This window comes from Arvicola amphibius, chromosome 3, assembly GCF_903992535.2.
Source record: "Arvicola amphibius chromosome 3, mArvAmp1.2, whole genome shotgun sequence".
Classification (NCBI taxonomy): Eukaryota; Metazoa; Chordata; class Mammalia; order Rodentia; family Cricetidae; genus Arvicola; species Arvicola amphibius.
The window spans coordinates 176,711,329-176,734,230 of NC_052049.1; the positions used below are offsets into that span (position 1 = coordinate 176,711,329).

Here is a 22,902-nt window from a genome sequence, read left to right on the forward strand (position 1 = left end):
TCTCTCTCTCTCTCTCTCTCTCTGTGTGTGTGTGTGTGTGTGTGTGTGTGTGTACAGGTCACATATGTGCCATGCCATGAGTTTGAAGTCAGAGGACAAGTTTTGGGGAGTTGGTGTTGGATCATGGACCTGAACATAATAAGGGTTTTATGTTGTTCTTGTTTTTAATGATTTTTTTTGCCCCCAGCAGTAAGTTTCTATTTATTGAAATGTAGGTCCTTCCTCCTTTGACCTGTCACACAACAAGAAACAGAGGTGACTAAGGTGCCCAGTCTTACCACAGCCAATCAATAATTCAATTATTTCTATAGAGGGATTGCACTTCTATAGGGGATCTGAGTTTGGTTTCCAGTGCCCATATCAGGTGACCCACAACCATCTGTAACTTTGGCTCCAGGGCAATCCAAAGCCTTGGCCTCCTTGAGTACCTGCAGATACCACCCCCCCCCACACACACACTTTTTTTTGTTGTTGTTGTTGTTTGAGACAGGATTACTCTTGTGTAGCCCTGGCTGTCCTGGAACTCACCCTGTATAGACCAGGCTGGCCTCGAACACGGAGAGCTGCCTGCCTCTGCCTCCCAAGTGCTGGGATTAAAGCTGTGTACCACCAGGCCTGGCTTGTGTGCATATGTTTCACGAACCCGGTCAATGTGCATATGAAACTGACATATGTATTTTTTTATAGGTAACTTTATGCTGCTCCCCAAATGGGACACAAAGTGGTCGTGTTTGACATTTCTGTCATCAGGTCCTTGTGGGAAACTCGTGTCAAGAAACACAAAGCATGGCAGAAGAAGGAAGCTGAAAGGCTGGAGAAGAGCGCACTGGAGAAGTACATTTTGGTGCCTGTTATTCCAGCTGGGTGGGAGTGGGGATCCAGGCAGGCTGCTGCCTGGCGGGGAGGGGAGCTCTTCACCCGGACTTCCCACCTTCCTCCATAGACTCCATAGCCAGGTGCTGCCACGCTCACTCCTTTAACAGTGACACCCGAAGTCACGAGGAATTATGTAATGCCAGACGCTATACTAGACACAAAAACCCTGTGCGCTCACCGTGTAGAGGCCGCTTGCTGCCCTTCACTGAACCACTAGCCCACCCCACGCTCCCACTAAGCTGCTTTCTTCATGCAGTTCAGCTTTCCCCTGCTGAGCTGAATTCTAGGTGAGACCCATTGTTTTCACCAACTTGAGCTGAAACGATGCCATCCGCCTCCCAGAAACTTATGAAACGTGAGTTAAAGAGTTCTGGACAGAAAACTAAGTTGAGGGTCTGGAGAGATGGCTCTGCAGTTAAGAACACTTGCTGCTCCTGCAGAGGACCAGGGTTCTACTCACAAACACCTTTAGTTCCAGCTCGAGGGTGTGTAATGGTGTCCTGTGGCTCCTGTGAGCACTGCATGCGCCTGGTACACACACACACGCACACGTGCACGCACGCACACACACACGCACGCATGCACACACACACACACATGCGTGCACACGCACGTGCACACACGCGCGCGCACACACACACACACACACACACACCACTAAGTTGCAAAGCTGGAGAGATGGCTCAGCAATTAGAAGTGCTTGCTATTCTCCTAGAGGACCCAAGTTCAGATCTCAGTACCCAAGTGGGCCGGCTCATAACCTTCTATAACCTAGCTATAGGGAATCCAAAGCCTTCATCCCTGGATACTCATATACGAACGTGGTATACACTCATGCGCGTACAGGTACACATATACACTAATAAATAAGTGCTAACACACATACAAACAAAGCCACAAAACACACTAAGTTGAGGTAGTGCTTCAAAAAAACCCTCAGTAGCAAATGTGAGCGTGCAATCGTATCAACACCGTCCTGCGTAACAGAAGAGGATAAACTCGGAAGGCTGTGTACTTGGGCTTTACATACATCTGTAATTTTATTCTCTGTGAAGAAACTTAAGCTAGAATTCTTGAGTGGTACATTGTGGTTAAAGGCAAAATGGGGTTCTGATTGGCTTACTCATCTCAAAGGGTGTTCCCGACCCTACATCCAATTGGCAAATGATGGAGCATTTGTATTGGCTTTGTTTGTTTGTTTTGTTTTTGTTCTTCAAGACAGGATTTTTCTGTATAGCCTTGGCTGTCCTGGAACTCATAGACTAGGCTGGCCTTGAACTCATAGGAAGCCAACTGCTTCTGCCTCTTGAGTGCTGGGGATTAAAGGCTTTTGCCACCACTGCCTAGCTATTTGTGAAATTTAAGTTAGCAACCAAAGGTGCAAAGTGTGAATCAGTCAATCAATTTATATGTAATCTATTTTTTAAAAATAATTTATTATTTTATTTTGGTTTTTCGAGACAGGGTTTCTCTATGTAGCTTTGGAGCCTGTCCTGGAACTAGCTCTATAGACTAGGCTGGCCTCAGACTCATAGAGATTCACCTACCTCTGCCTCCCCAGTGCTGAGATTAAAAGCATGTGCCACTACGGCCCTGCTTGATTTTGTATTTTATGTGCATTGTATTTTGCCTTCATGTGTATCTGTGTGAGGGGGTCAGATCTTGGAGTTACGGACAAGTGTGAGCTGCTATGCAGGTGCTGGGAATTGAACCCAGATCCTCTGGAAGAGCAGACAGTACTGCTGAGCCATCTCTCCAGCCTCCTACAATCTATTTTCTTAAAAAAAACTATTTACTGTATGTGCTGCTGTGCAGTCCTGCCACTGCTCACGTGTGGAGGTCAGAAGACAACTCACAAGAGTCGATTGTCTCCCACATGTGTGTTCTGGAGGGTCAGACTCATGCCATTAGCCTTGACAGCGAGTGTCTTCACCGCGGAGCCTTCTTATCAGCTCCACTTGTTTTCAAATCAAAACAGGGTTTATTTAACCCAGGATGGTCTTGAACTTCTTGTGTAACAAGAGTGAGCTTGAATTTCTTTTTTCTTTTTTTGTTTCATTTTGTTTTGCTTTCAAGACAGGATTTCTCTGTATAACAGCTCTGGCTATCCAGGACCTTGCACTGTAGCCCAGACTGGCCTCAAAGTCACAGAGATCTGTCTGCTTTTGCCTCCCGAGTGTCGGGATTAAAGGCGTGTGCCACCACTGCCTGGCTGAGCTGGAACTTCTAATTGTCCTACCGACACCTCCCCTTGCTAGTATTATGTTCTGTATTTGTATCGGTTTATAAATTGTGATATAAGAAAGATACAAGTCTTAAGTGCTGTCTTCGCACTATATTGCCTGGATCTGCCTTCTGATTTGATTTCAGAAGCAAGAAAAGCTGAGGCAGGGGATGTCTCAGCAGGAAGAGGCCTCTACTGCTGTATCTGTGGATCTGAGTTTGATCCCTGGGACCTGCATGATGGAGGAGAGAAATGACACCTTCAGGATGTCCTCTGGTCCTCTGTGTTTCAGAGGCGGGCCTTGAACCCTGGTCCTTCTGCTTCCACCTCTCAAGTGCTGGGACTACTGGCCTGTGCCAGCACATGGAGCCTTTCTGAGGGCCTTTCCCCAGAACACTTCTTCCTGTGAAGAATTATTGGAGCTGTGTTAATTATTTAAAGTGTTCCTGGGGCTGGAGATATGGCTCAGTGGTTAAGAGCATTGCCTGCTCTTCCAAAGGTCCTGAGTTCAATTCCTGGCAACCACATGGTGGCTCACAACCATCTGTAATGACGTCTGGTGCCCTCTTCTGGCCTGCAGACATACAGACAGACTATTGTATACATAATAAATAAATAAATATTTTTTAAAAAATAAAGTGTTCCTGATCCCTCAGTTTAATGCCACGCACAAAACCTTCACAATATCTAATGTGGCTTCTTGCCAGCAGAAAGTTGTACCAGAAGGTGATGTTTATAGAGCCAGGCAGCACAGGAAAGGTGTCTGAGTTCAAGGCCAGGCAGGGCTACAGGAAACTCTGCCTTAACAAACAAGGAGAAGGTGACACTTGCAGATAGACCTGGGGAGCCAGTTACAGAAATGTGGGGGTGCAGAGTCAAAAGCTGACATGACATCGTAATAGTCTTAAAAGAAACCGAATGTTTAGGTAATTTTGGTAGGAGGTTTAGCCAAGGATTTCATCTAACTCGGCTCTTCTTTTTAGTTGTGGTGATTAGTGATTCACAGAAAGGTCTCAGTTTTCCCAGCATCCCTGGTGACAAGAAAGAAAGGTCAGGATAGGCCCTAGGTAGCCAACAGTGGGAAACCAGGTTCCAGGGAAATGGAGGAACAAACCTGGTTATTTGCCCTAGGAAATAACTGGTCCTCTTCCCATCTTAGGATAAAGGAAGAATGGAATTTCGTGGCCGAGTGCAGGAGGAAGGGCATGTCCCAGGCCCAGTACTGCAAGAATGGCTTCGTAGACACCAACACAAGGCTCCTGGAAAAGATAGAGAGGAACTCAGTCGCTAGGCAGAGTGCATGGGTCAAGGACAGAGACAAACGGAGCGATCTGTTTGTCTTCGAACTTTCAGGGACTCAGTGGACGGTGAGTTGAGTGTCTGTCTGTCTGTAGAAAGTGGGCACTCAGGGTTGTTTTATGGCTGAGGTTGAGCCTTAGCTTTGGCCAGATGACTGCTTTGGTCTATAGAGGGATTTCCAGTGGGCATGAAGGAACTCTGCCTCTACTCTGAGCTGGGTCCTCCTGCCCTTTTGTTGTTGTTTGAGACAAGGTCCAACACAGCCCGCTCAGGCTGACCTTGAACTACGCTGACGCTGGCTTCAGTCTGACCTTCTGGATCTGCCTGATCTCCCAAGTGCAGGGATTTCAGGTGTGCCCTGCACATAGAGTCTCAGAGGTCAGCTTTTAGAAAGCCATTTGACCTGAAGCATTAGCTTATTTCGTTTGTATGCATTTAAAAAAAAATGTACTTTTTTTTTTAAGTGCTGGGGATTGAGTTCTTGGCTTCATGTGTTAGGGTCCGAGAAAAGCCCCCAAAGAAGACCAATAACAACATGTATGCAATAACAAGAGTGCTTTATTGATTCCAACATTGGGGTGGCAAAAGGGGGACCCCTAAAGAAGCTTACAAGCCCCTTTTAAGTGGAGTTAGGGAAATTCCACAGAGGCGGGATTAATCTGGGCTTGATTGGTGGAAGAAAGATTAGTCTGGGAGCTGATTGGTGAGAGCTGACTGGTGGGAGGGCTAGTGGCTAGGTACTTTCTGGTAGCAGGGTAGGGGAAGCTATCTTTAGCTAGCAGAAGTCTGGGGGTGTCTGCTGAGCTAGCAGAGGGGCTTTGGGGACCTGCTGAGCCAGCAGAAGGACCTGTGGTGGGTTTTGCTGGTTGTCACCTGTAAGCTGTGGTTTTCCTGAGACCAGCTTGCTCTCTCAGCTCAGCCCCGGTCTGCTGAACTGAAACTGAGGTCTCTGTCAGGGCTCCGGTTTGCTGCCCCTCCTCCACCCTTTTCACATGCGTGTGAAGAGAGCCCCGGGCTGTGCTGATTTAGCCAAGTGAATATTCTGTGAGCTACAGTTCTCTCAGAATGTGGTGATTCCACGCAGCCTCCTAGCTAGTTTTCTTTTGCATTTACATCGTTGTTTTGATTGGTAGGTGCAGAGATGGTGCCTGCTTCCGGGAACTCAGGTCATTCAGGCTTGATTGCAAGCAGTTGTACCCAGTGAGCTATCTTGCTGGATCAGAATGTGCGTGTGTATGTGTGTGTGCGCATGTGCGTGTGTGTGTGTGTGTGTGTGTACACATGTGGAGGTCAGAGAACAACTTTGGGGAGTTCTCTCTTCCCCCAGGGTTCTAGGGATTGGACTCTAGTTGTCAGGCTTGGTGGCAAGTACCTTTACTTGGTAAGCCATTCCACTGGCCTTCTACATTGTTGTTGCTATTACTATTATTATTATTATTATTATTATTGTTTTGTTTTGTTTTGAGACAGGGTCTCACTATGTAACCTTGGCCAGCCTAGAACTTGTTATGTAGGCCAGGCTGGCCTCACATTCAGAGATCTGCCTGCTTCTGCCCCCTGAGTGCTGGGATTAAAGATGTCACCACCACTCCCAGCTCACTTTAATTTTTTTAAAGTATTTATTATTTATTATGTATACAATAGTCTGTCTGTGTGTATGACTGCAGGCCAGAAGAGGGCACCAGACCTCATTACAGATGGTTGTGAGCCACCATGTGGTTGCTGGGAATTGAACTCAGGACCTTTGGAAGAGCAGGCAATGCTTTTAACCTCTGAGCCATCTCTCCAGCCCTCACTTTAATTTTGAGACATAGTTTCTTACTGAATTAGAAAGTCACCTCTTAAAAAAAAAAAAAGAACCTGTTTTGAAATTTTGCTTTTTATTTTATGTGTATGAGTGTTCTGTTTGCATGTATGTCTATGTACCATACATGTGTTTAGTGTCCGTAGAGACCAGAAGGAGATGTCAAATCTTCTGGAATGAGACCAACTGTGTGGGTGCTGGGAACTGAACCTAGGTCTTCTGCGAAGGCAGTTAGTGCTTATAACAGCTGAACTGTCTGTCTATCTCTACAAAGTCATCTTTTACTGCAGTGGCAGCCAGCAAGCCTGCAGGAACTGTCTGATCCCACTGGAATTACAGGCATGTGTAGGGATTTGAACTCACTCTTGCTTTCAGAGCAAGTGCTGTTGCTCACTGAGACATCACCCTGACCCTTATCTAGTCTTCTGGTGAAAGACCATTGGTATATCATCCTCCTGTGCTGTCAACACGGCCCTGGCCACATATCTACATCATGACGGTATGTGTATGTGGGTACAGTGTGTGTGTGCACACGCGTGTGACAAAGGTCAACCTTGGGTGTCTTCCTCAGTTGCTCTCCACCTTGTTTTTCGCATTTCTCACTTTTACTTAGAACTTGCCCATTGGGTCAGGTTGGCAAGTCAGCGAGACCCCCGGGATCCACCACCATCTTTAGATTTCCAAGACAGGGACTGAAGATGTGAGCCACCACTCCTGACATTAAAGAGGGTTCTGGGGAGCAAACTCAGGTCCCCTAGTTTGTGAGGCAAGCCTTTTCCCAACGGAGCCATTTTCCCAGCCTCTAGCTTTCTTTCAAATAGACCTTGGTGATAATGCCCACTCTGCCCCTCTTACAGTCTCTTAGGAAGAATACCTGAGTGTAGAGTGTTCTTGGGTTGGAAGCTTGTCCACACACAGCAGCAGGGGCCATGAGGCCATTTATAAGCATGGAGCGACTGTTATGCTCTGACCCGTGAAGTCCCCCCCGCCCCAAACCAACAAGGAGACCAAGTCCTGCGTGTAAAAGCAAAGAACCTTTATTTTATGCAGGTTTGCAAACTCGGTCTCTCCGCATGTCCAATGTTTTGAAAGAAACGGAGAGCCCCGAGCTCAGTTAGAGTTGGGTTTTTATAGTAGTAAAGGTGGGGGTGAGGGGTTTCTGAGGTTCAAGACCCCTGATTGGCTGACATTTGTCTAGGGATGTCCTGGTGATTGTGTACTGGCAGGTGACCCTATCAACCACGGTTGGAACATTAGGCATTTCCTTTGAATGGTCTGTTCTTGGATGGTGCTTGGCTAATCCCAGTTTGTGGTTCTTCCTACAACCAGGTATTGCTTCAGGGTAAACTACTGAGACTCAGGCCTCCATTAAACTTAAGGATGCTGAGTCCTACTCTGGCAGGTGATAATGGTTTGAAGTAAGAACTTCCTTTGGATGGTCTGTTTCTATTTAGCTTATCATGGCTGGCTCCTACAGCAGCCACTCTCCCTACAGTGTGGCACCACGCATTGCTGATGGGAATATTATAATCACCTTCATGGTGTCAGGTGCCAAGTACCTCCCGTATAGCACAGGCGTGGAGGTTTGGATTTCTGCAATGGGATGAATTGCTGCTCGGAAGTCCTAAGCATCTTTCCACACCATTAGTTCTTATCCCAGCGCCGTTGAACTAGGGAGGCTGTGGTTGTCACTGTTATTCCTTCAGAAGTCTAAGCCAGGGAGACAGCACAGCTGAAAGAAGGGGAAGGCTGGGTCGGAATGGGCTCACTGCACTCTGCCTGTCCCTGAAGCTCCTCCTCTACTATAGACTCATAAACATAAAAACACTGGAGGGTTTGCTATGGAAAATAATAGTTATTTATCAAATATTTCTAAAAGCAATTACAGAGTAAGAGAAATAGAACATAAATGTCTAAAACAATCAGGTGTGCTCAGTTTGCACCCCGCAGGGCAAATGCACCCCGGGATAGATATAGATGCAGACCAACAGTACATAATCATGAGCTTATATAAAATATGGGAAATTGTTTGCAGGTTTTTAAACTCCATCTGTGCGGTTCTCAAGCATGAACTTTGTAGATGTCAATGTCTGTCATGATATCAATGAATGAAATATATAGGGCAGATCTTATGTTGGAAGATGCGTGCTGTTGACAAATATTGTGAAACCGTTAATCTGTGTTCACTAGGATTTACATATATATAAACGTATATATATATATATATATATATATATGTTAACTATACATATTATGTGTGTGTGTGTGTGTGCACCTGTGCTTGTATGAGCTCAGAGGCCAGAGGAGTATGTGTGTGTCCTGTTCAATCACTCTTCCCCTTATTCTGATAACCATATACATTACATAGTTAGTCTACTTAGTTATATTTGGAGACAGGCTCTCAATAAGTTGTTCAGGCTGACCTTGAACTTGTGGTACTTCTGCCTCATCCTCCCAAGAAGTTGGACTTCCAGGCCTGCACCATTAGGCCTGGCTAGGATTTGATTTTATTATCTCTCTCTTTCTCTCATTTTTTTTTTTTTTTTTTTGAGACAGGGTTTCTCTGTAGCTTTGGAGCCTGTCCTGGCACTAGCCTCTAAAGACCAGGCTGGTCTTGAACTCACAGAGATCCTCCTGCCTCTGCTTCCCAAGTGCTGGGATTAAAGGCATGCACCACAACCGCCCTTGATTTTATTATCACAAATCGGAAATGAGGTTGATCAGCTACTGTGAAATTAATGGAAGTCGCCACTGGCTTCTGCCAAAATGGCACCAATGTCTCCCATGCCTTTTCTGTTTTGGCTAAATCCTTGGTCTGGTGAGGCTTTGTGAACACTGAGGAATTGAGACTGCTGGCCAACACCGTTCCTTCTGTTTCAGGAGCTGCCGGATTCTCTGAAGGAGCAGACGCACCTCAAAGAATGGCACATCCACAGCACCCTGATTCAGATCATTCCCACCTACATCGAGCTGTTTCAAGCAATGAGAATTCTGGACTTGCCAAAAAACCAAATCATGTGTCTTCCAGCTGAAATTGGTAGGTTACTTGGCAGGAATTTCCGGCCCTTATCTGTGGTGAGCAGCCAGCTGTAGGGCAGGTGGCTCAGTGCCAACACCCCATTTCCTCCTCCTACTCTCCTGGATGTCCCTCAGCTGTTTCCCTGTTCCCAAAGCCACTGGCTCAGTGTCCCCTTTGGGACATGAAATACCGTGATCTGCCTGCCTGACTTAGCATTGATAGAAATTTCACAGTCACTTAGAAACCTGAAGTCATGGGAATGGGCAACACTAAGAATTTTCTGAGCCAGGCAGTGGTGGCGCATACCATTAATGCCAGCACTTGGGAGGCAGAGGCAGGCAGATCTCTGCTAGTTCGAGGCCAGTCTGGTCTACAAAGCAGGTTCTAGGACCACCAGGACTACACAGAGAAACTCTCTCTCAGAAAACCAAAACCAAGGAGAAACAAACAAACAAACCAACTCCCTCTGAGATTCCCATGTGCAGCCAGCATTGATGGGCTCTGACCAAGGGGTGAAGGGAGGAGAGCAGCAATCAAGGGCAACTTGGGAGGCCACTGTGTGAGCTGGGGCAGTCACTCAAACCCACCTTCCTGTTTCTTTATCTGTAGCATGACGGTCATCATGTGCTCGATTCATGTGGTTGTCTACTGTCTCATTCATGAAGTGGTGAATGAGAGAGGTGAAGGTTGAGCAACTATCCTGCAAAAGTAAACCATCATTTTTGGTTTGCTAACTTAAATTATGATAAAGAATTCGGTTTCTTAGGATGCCTGTGATGTGATTTTTTGGAGTATCATTATATATTTATTATTGTCCTAGGTTTTAGTTTGGAGCTGGTTGTATATATTTTCAAGCAAGAATCAGAACTAAGGGCTGGAGAGATGACTCAGCAGCTAAGGGTGCTTACTAGTGGGGGACTCAGGTTTAATTCCCAGTACCCGCATGGCAGTTCACAACTGCCTGTCACTCCAGTTCCAGGGAGGATCTGATGTCTTCTGACCACAGAGGTCTCCTGCATGCATGTGGTAAACATACATACACATAAAATAAATATTAAGAAAGAATCAGAACTAAAATACAGTATTTTTTAATCATTCTGATAATTCCTGCTCCTCTGAATGTGTTCACATCCCAATTGAGAAAGCTGCATGTGGGAACTTGACATAGAGTAGAAAGGATGCAGATATAAAAGATGGTGATGTCTGACCTGCAGTCTGCAAACAGTCGTCCCCTGTAGTCATTTACCGTGCATCTAGAACTCTGTGCCTATTTCTGTATCTAGCTCATGCCCTGTAAAGCCCACCAGCAAGCAGTGGCAGTTTCTGCTCTCCTAGGAGCTGCTCTGATCTTCACAGTCAGGGCCAATGAGTCAACTCGTCACGGGGTTTGCACACTGGATATCTATGTTGTTGTCTCCTTTCACTCCTTGGTCTTTTACTCTTTGGGGGGCCCACCTCCCAGCTCCCAAATAAACACACACAGAGACTTGATATTACTTATAAACGCCCGACCTTAGCTTGGCTTGTTTCTAGTCAGCTTTTCTTAAATTACCCTCATCTATGTTATGTCTCTGGGCTTTTTTCTTTTTCTATGTCTGTACTTCTTTCTTTATTTCTTTGACTGTGGCTGGCTGTGTAACTGGGAGGCTGGCCCCTGATGTCCTCCTCTTCTTCTCTTGTTCTTCCTTGATATTTTTCTCTTTTTATTTATTCTCTGCTTGCCAGCCCTGCCTATCAGCTGTTCAGCTCTTTATTAGACCATCAGGTGTTTTAGACAGTAACACAGCTTCACGGAGTTAAGCAAATGCAACATAAAAGAATGTAACACATCTTTGCATTGTTAAACAAGTGTTCCACAGCATAAACAAAGGTAACACATCTTACAGTAATATTCCAGAGCATGCCTGGATACAGAGGACAAATCCCCTGCACAGATCTTGCAGTGATTGAGTCAGAAATGCTCCCACAGCCTCTTGTATGTGAACACTTGGCCTCCTGTTGGTGGCGCTGTTGGGGAACCGTGGAACCTTTAGGAGGAGGAGGCTGGCTGGGGGAAGTGTGTCAGTGGGGATGGGCTTTGAGGGTTTTATAGCCTTGCTCTACTTTCTCTGCTTCCTGCAGTGGATGGATGTGTGGTCAGTCAGCTTCCTGCTTCTGCTTTCATGTCATGCCTTTTATGCCATCATGGATGCTCTTTTTGGAACCATAAACCAAGATTTTTTTTTCTCTTTCAATCTTTAAACATTTTATTTATGTATATTGGTGTTTTGCCTATGTGTGTAACTATGCACTGTGGGCACGCAGTGCCCAAAGAGGCCCAAAGAGGGCGTCAGAGCCCCTGAAAATAGAGTTACAGTTTGTGATTAGCTGCCTTGGGCATGCTGGGAGTTGAATCTGGGTCCTCTGGAAGAGCTCTTACTCACTGAGCAGTCTCTGCAGCACCAAACCATCTTCTTTAAACTGCTTCTGGTCACTGAAGCAACAGAAAAGGAACTAATGGCAGGTTAACTGCAGTGTCACAGAGATTAAACAGCTAGAGAAGCGGAACCAACCAACAAAACCCACAAAAAGCCGCAGCACCAACAGCGAGATGCTCTAACGCAAGACATTTAATAGAGAATGCTCAATGTGCAAACACGAAGTTAGATCTTATGTCTGCATAGCCTTTTTTTTTCCCTTTTCCTTTTCTCCCTTTGAATTGCTTTTTGAGACACTACACCTTGTGCAGAACTGTCAGACCGACCTTTCCGCTTCTATGTTTCAAATGCTGGATCGCGGGCACTTAGTGCTATCTCTGGGGTCCCTGTCATTAGGGGAAAGTTTAACCCCTGAAATCCACTCTTTTCTGTTTGTTTTGTTTTTGAGAAAGAACCTTAGTATGTAGACCTGGCTGGCCTGTAACTCACTGTGTAGACCTAGCTGTCCTGGAACTCACAGAGATCGGCCTTTCTCTGCCTTCTGAGCACTGAGATTAAAGGCCTCTGTGCCTGACCAGTTTGTTTCTGTTCTGACCAGTTGTTTGAAGGACCTGCTCCATGGAGGTTAACTTTTTGTGTTTCCAGGTCGCTTGAAGAACCTCAGAGAACTCAATGTGAGTTTCAACCACCTGAAGAACGTTCCTCCGGAGCTGGGAGACTGTGAGAGTCTAGAGAGACTGGACTGCTCTGGGAATCTGGACCTGACAGAGCTCCCCTTTGAAGTGAGATGCAAACACCTCTGGCCTATGACTCCCTGTCGTTTAACTTATAACATGGCGTGTTCTACACTGTCAGGAACCTTTACTAATACCTCGAATCTGCTTTTTCTTTCTTTTTTTTAATTACTAGATTGTTCTCAGGCTTTACCTGAAAATATAAGAGTTGCCAAACAACTTTGAAATAGGACAAAACTAGAGAACTTACATTATGCAATTTCAAAGCTTACTAGAAAGTCACAGCATTAAATTAACATAAAGACAGACCCACAGAAAATTGGGACAGAATTAAGATTTCAGAGAGAAATCTCTATAATATGTGCATATATTTACATATATATAATTTTATTTTGAGATAGTTGTGCTATGTAGTCTTGACTGACCTGAAACTTGCTCTGTATATGGGGTTGGCCCTGAACTCACAAAGGTCTGCCGGTCTTTGCCTCCTGAGTGCTGGGGTTAAAGGTATGAAACACCATGCCCTATAACTATATTATATTTACAATCAATTGATTTTTGAACAAAATTACCAAGAAAATTCAATCAAGAAAGGACAATCAATTCAATAGAAGGTTTTGGGAAGATTAAAACTCTTGCCTAACTCCATACATATTATGACATAAATGAAGAACTTGAAAAACACCCTAGATGAAGGAAAGCAGATTTAAAAGAATGTTACATGAAATTCCAGGAAGAAAAATGTGTATAGAAGGAAAGTAGATCCATGATTTTCTTGAGAAAAGATTGAGAGCACAGAATGACAGCCAGTAGGAAGAAGAAAATCTGAACTGAGATGATAGAAATACCCTGCAATTGAGTTATGGTACACTGTACATCCATGATGGGTATGGTTTGTGCCATGCAAACTCCTCATTGGAGCTTGGGGAATTAAAGAAAGGAGCACTTCTGGTTTATTGCCATCCTGCATGCTACTAGGGGATCTCAGACTCACCCCTTTCCTGCTCCAGCCTCTGTTTTTCATGAACCCCCTGGTGTAGTCAGAAGGGCCCAGCCAGTGAGAACCTCTCCAACATGCCCACTCTGTCACGTGTCTCTTCGTTTATTCTACAAAGCCAAGCGATACGACCCTGCTGTAGACTTCTGAGACAGCAGACATAAAGGGGTAAGCCTGAGAATAAACAAGACTTCTGAGACAAAGGGGAAGATACTGAAATCCCCTGGCACACAGCTGTTCCTGTTCAGATACGTGCTCTGCGTATGTTCACTGTGGGTCAGATTTTGAGCAATACGACTGTCTCAGTCAGGGTTCCTATTGCTGTGGTAAACACCATGGCCACAGCCACTCGAAGAGGAAAGGGTTGATTTGGCTCACACTTCCACATCCCATTCATCATCAGCGGAAGCGAGGATAGGATCTAAAGCAAGGCAGGAACCTTGAGAGAGGAGCTGATGCAGGGGCCATGGATGGGTGCTGCTTACTGACTCCCCATGCTTGCTTATTGTGCTCCCCATGGCTTGCATAATCTGCTCTCTTATAGAACCCAGGACCACCAGCCAGGGATGTTACCACCCACAATAGGCTGAGCCCTCCCCTGTCAATCACTAAGAAAATGTCTTACAGATGGTTCTTATGGAGGCATTTTCTCAATTAAGGTTCTCTCCTCTCAGATAACTCTAACTTGTGTTGAGCTGACATAAAACCAGCAAGTACGATGATACTTTGTTAGTGGACTTTTAAGGATTTTTTAGGTAAATAGAAGTATTTTCAGTGTACTTTATGGACATATTGCTTTGCCACTGATAAATGTAACTAATAGGGGACGCCAGGTGTGGTCAAGCTCCATGACTGCACACAGGCAGACATGGTGCTGGAGGAGGGGCTGAGAGTTCTATATCCAGATCTGCAGGCAGCAGGAAGAGAGAGTGAGTCGCTAGGCCTGGCTTGAGCTTCTGAGACCTCAGAGCCCATCCCCTAGTGACACACTTCCTCCAACAAGGCCAGAGGACATCCCAGTCCTTTCAAATACTGCTACTGCCTATGAGCCATTGGAGGCCATTTTCATTCTAAGTGCTGTATAGTCTAAAAATACATTTGCTACGTTTATTGTGAAGAGAAAGATGAATGGTGATTTAGATTTGTTTTTATTTTCTTTTTCTGCCCGTCTGATTGTTGGCACCGGGGGCAGAAGCCTTAGTCTGGATTACATGCATCCAGCACATCTCTTTGATCATTCACTGACATGTGCTGCCTTCACAGTCATAATTTGGAATTCCAGACAAGGACATAATCAGAGTGTGTCCCTTTGATAGAGTGTATTTGATGACAGGGCGATGGGATTCATACTAAGCTAAACATGGACATAAGCCCAGTGCTTTTTCCTTCTGCTGCTCACTACCGCCCTTTATTGGCCCAGCTAGCCCTGTTTTGAGTAATTTGTAAAACTGTGCTTTAAATGTCTTTATTTGTTTTGTATATGTATGTAGGTGAATGAGGAAGTCAGAGGACAACTCTTGGGAGCTGTGTTTTTTTTTTTCCTCCCTTAGTGTAGGTCCTGGGGATCAAACTCAGAACACTAGGTTTGGCTACAGATGCTCTTACCCACAGACCCATCTTGGTGACCTGATAATGTGCTTGGAGAGAGAGTATAATTTTACTTATGGATGCTCAAAATAAGTCAGTAAAAAAATTAACTTCTTTCATGTTTCATAGTAGCTATCAAACTTTCATAACCAATTCCAGATATGAAATGTTTGTTCAATTTTATTCAAAATTTATAGATTTGCACTGAAGCACTATATCTCCCCATGTATTTGACTTGACATGTTGCAAACAAGAACTGTGGATAGAAAACCACAACAGAAGAGCCCAACCCTGCTTAGCTCCTGGAGCCAGACAAAATGAAAAGGACTTTACCATGTCATCTAACCCATCCAAATGTAGATTTCCTCATGACTTGTCAAAACTTGTTAATGCCATCCTTACCACACCCTAATTCGTAATTTGAATTTTCTAGCTGGGCATAGTGGCATACACCTCTAATCCTAGCAGAGGCAGGCTGATCTCTGTGAGTGTGAGGCCAACCTGGTCTACGTAATGAGTTCCAGGACAGCCAGGGTTTTGTAGTAAGACCCTGTCTCAAAAAATAAACAAATAAACAAACAATGCAAAACAAAGAAACAACAAAAGACTTGAGTTCTGTGCCTGTGCTGTTCCCCACCTGGGAGACCCAATTCCAGTGTTCTCTTCTCCGTAAAATTTTTTCGGACTCCTGACCATTGCTCCCTCATATTGCTGAGTAAAATCGCCCACAGTTAAACTGGGTCTTCCAAATTAACTGAATCTATATAATCCCTCCCAGATTTACCCAGAGAAGTGTTCCCATGGTGATTCACACTCCCATCAAGTTAACAATCAGGATTAACTGTCACAGCGGGTCATTCCAGTATTTTCTTATTCCTTTCTAGTTGAGTAATCTGAAGCAAGTGACATTTGTAGATATCTCAGCAAACAAGTTCTCCAGCGTCCCGATCTGTGTCCTGCGGATGTGCCGTCTGCAGTGGTTGGATATCAGCAACAATAATCTGAGTGACCTGCCGCAAGATATAGACAGGTAGCTACTTGCACCCTAAGGTGAGGTGTATGAACTCATTACTAACACTTTAAGACTGCCAGCACTTTAGATATGCTAGCACATGAATAGCCTTTGAAATCAACTACGTTTCTAGAGTTGGGCTCTAGGAAATGGTAGAATAAGACAGTCTCATGCGCACCACACGCCCATGCACAAATGCATTCGAACACTTCTTCATTGTCTTGGTGAATTTGATTTGCTTCAGTTACTCATTTAGTTATCTATTTATCTATTTATTTAATGTCAGATGTTCCCCCTTGTAGCCCTGGCTGCCCTGGAACTTACTATACAGACCAGGTTGACCTTGAACTCACAGAGATCTGCCTGCCTTTGCCTCCTAAGTGCTGGGATTAAAAGTATACAACACCACACTTGGATTTTTATTTTCTGAAAGCATTTTAAGAATTGAGTGTGTGTGCTCGACAATAGAGGCCCGAGGATAACCGGAGGGAGATGCTTCTCTCCTTCTACCATGTGGGTCCAGGAGAGCGAACTCAGGCCATCAGCCTTGGTGGCAGGCACCCTTACTTGCTGAGCTATCTCACTGTATTGTCCTTCTCGCCCTACCTTTGAGACAGAGTCTTGCAAAGTAGCCCAGGTTAGCCTCAAACTCAGGATCTTCCTGCTGCTGCCTCCCAAGCACTAGATCCAGGTACATATGCCACCACAAACAGCTTAGAAGAGATTTTTGTTTTGTTTATTTTTATTTTATTTTTGATTTTTGAGATAGGGGCTTGCTCTGTAGCCAGGAAGGGCTCAGAACCCTCAATGCTCCTGACTCAACTTCCTGAGTGCAAAGATCACTGATGTAAGCCTCTTGACTAGGCTTCAGTCTTTTATAGAATAACATTGCTACTTTTACTCCACAGGAATGGAAAAGAAAATTTGTTATGTGTGGAGAAACATCACCCCGCTTAGAACAACACGGGGAAGGGAATTTTTTTTATTACTTTTCATTTATTAATTGAAGGTGCATAATCTTCAAACAAAATCGGCATGTTAGTTATGTTGTTAAATTATATCCAAGCAGCTGTTTCCTTTATAAAACGATTTTTATAGGCTGGGGAGATGGCTCGGTGGGTGAAGTGTCTGCTGGGCAAGCTTGAAGACGTAAGTTGGATCCCAAACCATCCTGTAATAGCTGCGTGTGGCTGATCCCAGGGGTGACCCTAGTGCTCGGGTGAGCAAAGACAGGGGTCCCCGGAGCTCTTGGCAATCAGGCTAGCCAGCTGGTAATCACCAGGCTCAGTGAGAGACCCAATCTCAAAAGACGAGGCCAAGGAACTGGTGAGATGGCTCAGTGCTTAAGACTGAGTTCTGCTCTCCGAGGACCCCAGTTCAGTCCCCAGAACCCACATCAGATGGCTCACAAGTGCCTGGAACTCCAGCTCCAGGGGACCTGAGTCAACGGGACCTTGTGCTCATGTGTACATACTCACACACAGATACACTATGTAATTTAAAACTTAAAAAAATTAAAAATAAAGTGAAGGTTCTGGGGAGGTAGTATCAATATTACGAGCACTTATGAGCCGGGTGTGGGGCTCACTGAGGCAGGAGGATCTGATCTACACTTCCAGCTCCAGGACAGCCAGGACTACATAAAGAGACCTGGTTTCAAAAAAATAAACACAAACAAAAAAAAAACAACAGAAAAGAGCACCCAACTGCTCTTGCAGATGTCCTGAGTTCAGTTCCTGCACTGGGAAGTTCATGAGTGCCTGTAACTCCAGCCCAGAGCATCCAACACTCTGGACTCTGTGGGCATCTGCGCTCCTGTACACAGACTTGAGAAATAAAAGTAGTTCTTAGAAAAGAAGGTGGAGAGCAACAGTGGAAGGCCCTCGGTGTCGACCTCTGACCTCTAGGTGCTTGTGTGCACATGTGAATGTGTACCTTCATGCATGTGTGTGTACACACACACAATAAAAATAAAATACATTTAAAATGTAACCTGTTCTTTAAAAAATAATTCTTGCACTGAAACGTGTAATGCGAGATAGATTGACTCAGTCCTTTATGCCACTGATATTACCAGGCTTCTTATGTTGGTCCTGCAGAGTGGGCTGGGCCTACTGGATGAAATACAGCCTGTGGCCTCTTGGAGTCTATACTCTCTTTTTTGTTTGTTTGTTTGTTTTTTGAGACAGGGTTTCTTTGTGTAGCCTTGACTGTTCTGAACTAGCTCTGTAGAACCAGGCTGGCCTCAAACTCACAGAGATCCTCCTGCCTCAGTTCCCAAATGCTGGATCAAAGGCATGTGCTACCACCGCCCAGAGGACTTTACACTTTTATTTACGTGGAAGCATAAACTGTGACGATTCACAGGCCGGCCTTGGCTTAGGCCCGAGTGTGACACTTCTTTACCCTTGGTCCCTGTGATGAATGATTCCCGGGCGAATGAGGCCAAGTGAGACTTCCTTGTGTTTGAATGACAAAGGCGTTTTTGAGATATTTGTGATATTACACAAGAATTTGTAAATGAATTTTAAAAAAATATGAAGGAAGGGTCTCCAGATTAGAATAAAAATAAAATAAGACAATCTTAAAATATTTATTTTTTTGCATTTCCTTCTTGTTCCGTGGTTTTCCTCCTACTTTATGTTGAAAAAGAATAGTGAGGGGCTGGAGAGATGACTTAGTGCTTAAGAGCACTGGCTGCTCTTCCAGAGGCCCTGAGTTCAATTCCCAGCAACCACATAGTGGCTCACAACCGTCTGTAGTGAGCTCTGATGCCCTCTTCCGGGTGGGCAGGCATATGTGCAGTCAGAACACTATACATATAATAAAAAAATAGCGAGAGAAGGCTAAGTTGTATGAAAAGAAATGCCTTGCTCAAACCCTGTTCTTACAGCAACCCTGGGAAATGCAGGAGACACTCAGAGGAATCTGTTGATTTCTGAGACCTGTTGTGCCTTGTTCTGTATTGTTACTAAATCCATGTTCAGTATGTGATTAAGTCAGTAAAGTAAAATCTTCATAGTTCTATGCATAATTTCAAAAGATCACAACTTTACCTAAATGTGAAGAGTAAGCTCATGGTTGGTTGCACACACGTTTTGGTGGTGATGAGCCGAGCAGGCTTGCTCATGGTTGCACACACGTTTTGGTGGTGATGAGCCGAGCAGGCTTTCCCTGCGGGAGCAATGCAGTTCCCTGCAGTTGTCTGTAGTTCACCGTGGAGTCTGTCCTGAGTCCTGGCTTCTCCACAGGCTGGAAGAGCTGCAGAGCTTCCTCTTGTATAAAAACAAGCTGACCTACCTTCCTCAAGCCATGCTCAACCTCAGAAAGCTCACCTTGCTGGTTGTCAGTGGGGATCACCTGGTGGAGCTCCCGACTGCCCTCTGCGATGCCTCTACACCTTTGAAGTGAGTACATGGGAAGGGAGGGCTCCGGGACAGCCCCCCTCGACACAGGCAAAAGCCAGCCGCCTCTGGCTCTAGACTGCTATCTTAGGAGCCTGATTTGGAGATCCTCATACATCTGAGCATCCGCCCCTACTCCACTTTCTACGGGAACTCAGAGGGGTTTGTTTGTTTTTCACAGGCCTGAGTAGGACGTGTCACTGGATTTCTGGAGTTGCAGAATCTGCTTGCCAATGGGCAGCATGAGGTGTGGACAGAGCTTAGGCCTCTCAGCTGTCTCTCAGCTGTCATGTCCCTGTTGCCTCAGAGAGGCCAGACATTGTTCAAGCAATCCTCTCTGTTCGCCTCATCTTTCTGACTTCCCACAGTGAACTCCGAAACAAAGACAACCATCCATGCAAAGATGATACGGGCTCCAATCTGGGGTGAAATCTTGCTTACTACCCAGAAAGCTGACAAAGCTAGGGACCGTGTCCTCCAGAACCTTTGCATGTATCTTTGTCACTACGAAGAGAGCGAAACCAAAGCTCTTGGGTGGTGTATTGTACGCAAGATAAAGGGGAAACAGCTTTCTGATTGGTTGACTCATGTCTTTTAATTTCTATTAGACAGGGTCTCACGTGACTTGACTCAGCCACTAGTAGTCAGGACTGACCTTAAGTGTCTTCCTGCTTCCACAGTTTACGCGGTGCTCGGGCTCACGACCAGGGCTTTATGCAAGCTAAGGAGACACAGTGAGGACCAAGCTGCATCCCCAGACCTTGGTTACTGATTAAAGAAACAGTGATGGCTGCACGGGGCTCAGTGGTGGGGGGTAAGAAAGAAAGGATGAGCAAATAGGTCAGTTAAAGAAACTGCTGCTTCAGAAAAAATAATCTTCTCACTCTTTAAATGTTGATAAAAAATCAGAGTGATTATATATGTGTGTATATATGTATGTATATATATTCTTTTTCCTCTCTCTCTCTTTCTCTCTCTCTCTCTGTCTCTCTCTGTCTGTCTCTCTCTTTCTCTCTCTCTCTGTCTCTCTCTCTCTATTTCTCTCTCTCTCTCTCTCTCTCTCTCTCTCCCCCCCCCCCCGGGGCCTCTCTCCATAGCCCTGGTGTCCTGGAACTCACCATGTAGACCAGGCCTCAAACTCACAGAGATCTACTGGCCTCTGCCTTCTATATTCTTATTTTTCAAAAAGAATTATTTACTTTATTTTATGTGTCTAAGTGTTTTGCTTGCCTGCCTGCGTGCATGTATAGTACGTGAACACCTGGCACCCTCATTGGTCAGAAGAAGGCATTGGATGCCCTGGAACTGGAGTTACAGACAGTTGTGAGCCAGCATGTGTGTGCTGGGAACTGAACCCTGGTCCTCTGGAAGAGCAGCCAGTGCTTTTGACTGCTGAGCCATCTCTCCAACCCACTGAAGAGGAGTTTTGCAGTTGAACATTCTCAGTTAACGTGTTACTTTCCCCCACAGATTTATAAGCCTTATGGACAATCCTATTGATAAGACCCAATGTCAAGACAGTGATGAAAGACTAGAAAGTGAACAGGACCGCCAGCATTTTGATAAAGAGTTTATGAAAGCATATATTGAAGATCTTAAAGAAAGAGGTGAGTTGGGAATATTTAAAACCATCAAAGTGTATTGAGCAACCTCCACCTGTTCCTGAAATACATACATCAACATCAGTCAGAATGACAAAAAAAATTATTTGTGACTATTTGTGAACCAATGGTGCATTTTCTTAGAACATGAGATTTTTTTTCCTCTCACTTTTATTAGTTCTTTGAGAATTTCATACAATGCATTTTGATCATTTCACCCCTCTCTTCACTCCTGGGCCCAGCCACCTTCCCTGCCCAGTTTTGTTTGTCTCTCTCTGTTTTAAAAAACCCATCAAGGATAGTTGGTGTTGCCCATCTGCTCTGGACCGTGTGGCCTTCCACTCGGGCATGGGCGGCCCAGGAAGGGCTGCACCCTTAAAGAAAACTTATTCACCCTTCCCAGTAGCTACCAGTTACCCCTTAGTTAGGGCTGGGCCTGCACGCCCACCTCCTGTGTCCATGCTGGGATTTTGTCTGGCTTTACCTTACACAGGTCTTCTACATGAAATGTGAGATTTTCCTTGCATACTGTGTGCTTGCTACATATGTCAACTGTATGATAGAACACAGAGGCTAGAAACACAATTAAAATGTGATGGTTGTATTAATATGTAACCTTTAAATTACGGAAAATTATTATTATTATTGTGTGTGTGTGTGTGTGTGTGTGTGTACTCTGATGTGGAGGGTGGGGCTCGTGTGCTTAGGTGTGCTTGTGTGAATGTGGAGGTCAGGAGATAACTTGTGGAGTCCATTCTCTCCTTCTGCCTCCGTGTGTTCTAGGAATCAGGCTCAGACCACCTCGTTTGCATGGTTGAGGACCTTTATCCACCAAACCACCTTGCCTCCCAGTAAATGACATCTAATTATTTTGATAAAATAGTATTCAAGTTAATAGAAAAATAAGACTCCGTTTTAAAAGTTGATTAAAAAAATTTGAAAGCATTAACTCATCCAAACCAAATACCTGTGTAAATGTCGCAAACAAGGAGAACACAGTTGGCCAGCCAGGAAACAGGCCCGCTCAGAGTTGGTTTTCCACGGCACGTTGTATCCTGTGGAGTGCAGATAGTCAGATAACTCAAGAAGGCCTGGGAAGGGATTTTTTCTTGAGTTCAAACCCAGGGTCTTGTGTATGATAGAAGTTTCTCTACTACTGTGCTACCCCTCAAATGGACCACTTCTGACAGTTGGTATCGGCCATCTGTAGATGCAGCTTAGCTGTGAGGAGAAAGACTGGGCACTACATACTGGGAGGAACAAGGCTGAGTCTATTTAGTAAGAGCTTGGTTAGAAAGAGCCCTGATCTCTTATAAACCGTATTGTTTTCTACCTGCTGTCTTCAGCCCCATGTCCTTTACCAGTGATTTCATCAGCTTTTGTTATTATATGGTCATATAGTTTCCAGAGCCTAGAGGGAGCTGTGCAAGGTGTTTGGAAAGATTATAAAAGATAGAGACTGAGTGTTAATATCGTAGATTTAAACACTTCTAAACCTGGCCGCCTACTGGTGATGCCTCGCACATCCTCTATACTTAAAATACGAAGTGTCAATACTTGACGTATCGATGCAAGTCACTACGTTATGGTTATATTTCATAATAAGAATGGATTAATAAGAGACTGGAGATATGGGTCAGGGGTTAAGAGCGCTGACTGCTCTTCCAAAGGACCCTGGTTCATTCCCAGCACCCACATGGCAGCTCACAACTGTGTGTAAGTCCAGGGACTCAGACACCTTCTGACCGCCAGGAACAGGGAGTATACCTAGGGCACAGACATACATACATGCTAACAAAGCACACAAACACATGAAATAAATTGATTAATTAAGAAGAGGGAATGAATAGCTAAGTATATATGTTTTCTTTATTGCAGAAGCTGTTCCCAGTTACACCACCAAAGTGTCATTTAGCCTTCAACTTTGA

The 22,902-nt window shown here is 44.9% G+C and overlaps 1 protein-coding gene across 1 annotated transcript; it reads left to right on the top strand.

The window, feature by feature from the left end:
• Positions 1 to 709: 709 nt before the first annotated feature.
• Lrrc2 (leucine rich repeat containing 2) lies at positions 710 to 22,902 on the top strand. The gene is made up of 8 exons (XM_038324452.1): positions 710 to 834; positions 4,260 to 4,467; positions 9,084 to 9,240; positions 12,285 to 12,421; positions 15,842 to 15,987; positions 19,221 to 19,376; positions 20,844 to 20,980; positions 22,853 to 22,902. Exons 1-8 carry the CDS (start codon positions 710 to 712, stop codon positions 22,900 to 22,902), a joined length of 1,116 nt encoding a protein of 371 aa, XP_038180380.1.

Excerpts from the sequence above, each read along its gene's own strand:
- Lrrc2 (XM_038324452.1), top strand. The coding sequence starts at position 710 with ATGGGACACAAAGTGGTCGTGTTTGACATTTCTGTCATCAGGTCCTTG. Across the intron at positions 12,422-15,841 it reads TGACAGAGCTCCCCTTTGAA|TTGAGTAATCTGAAGCAAGT; the intron begins GTGAGATGCAAA and ends ATTCCTTTCTAG. Across the intron at positions 20,981-22,852 it reads TGAAGATCTTAAAGAAAGAG|AAGCTGTTCCCAGTTACACC; the intron begins GTGAGTTGGGAA and ends TCTTTATTGCAG.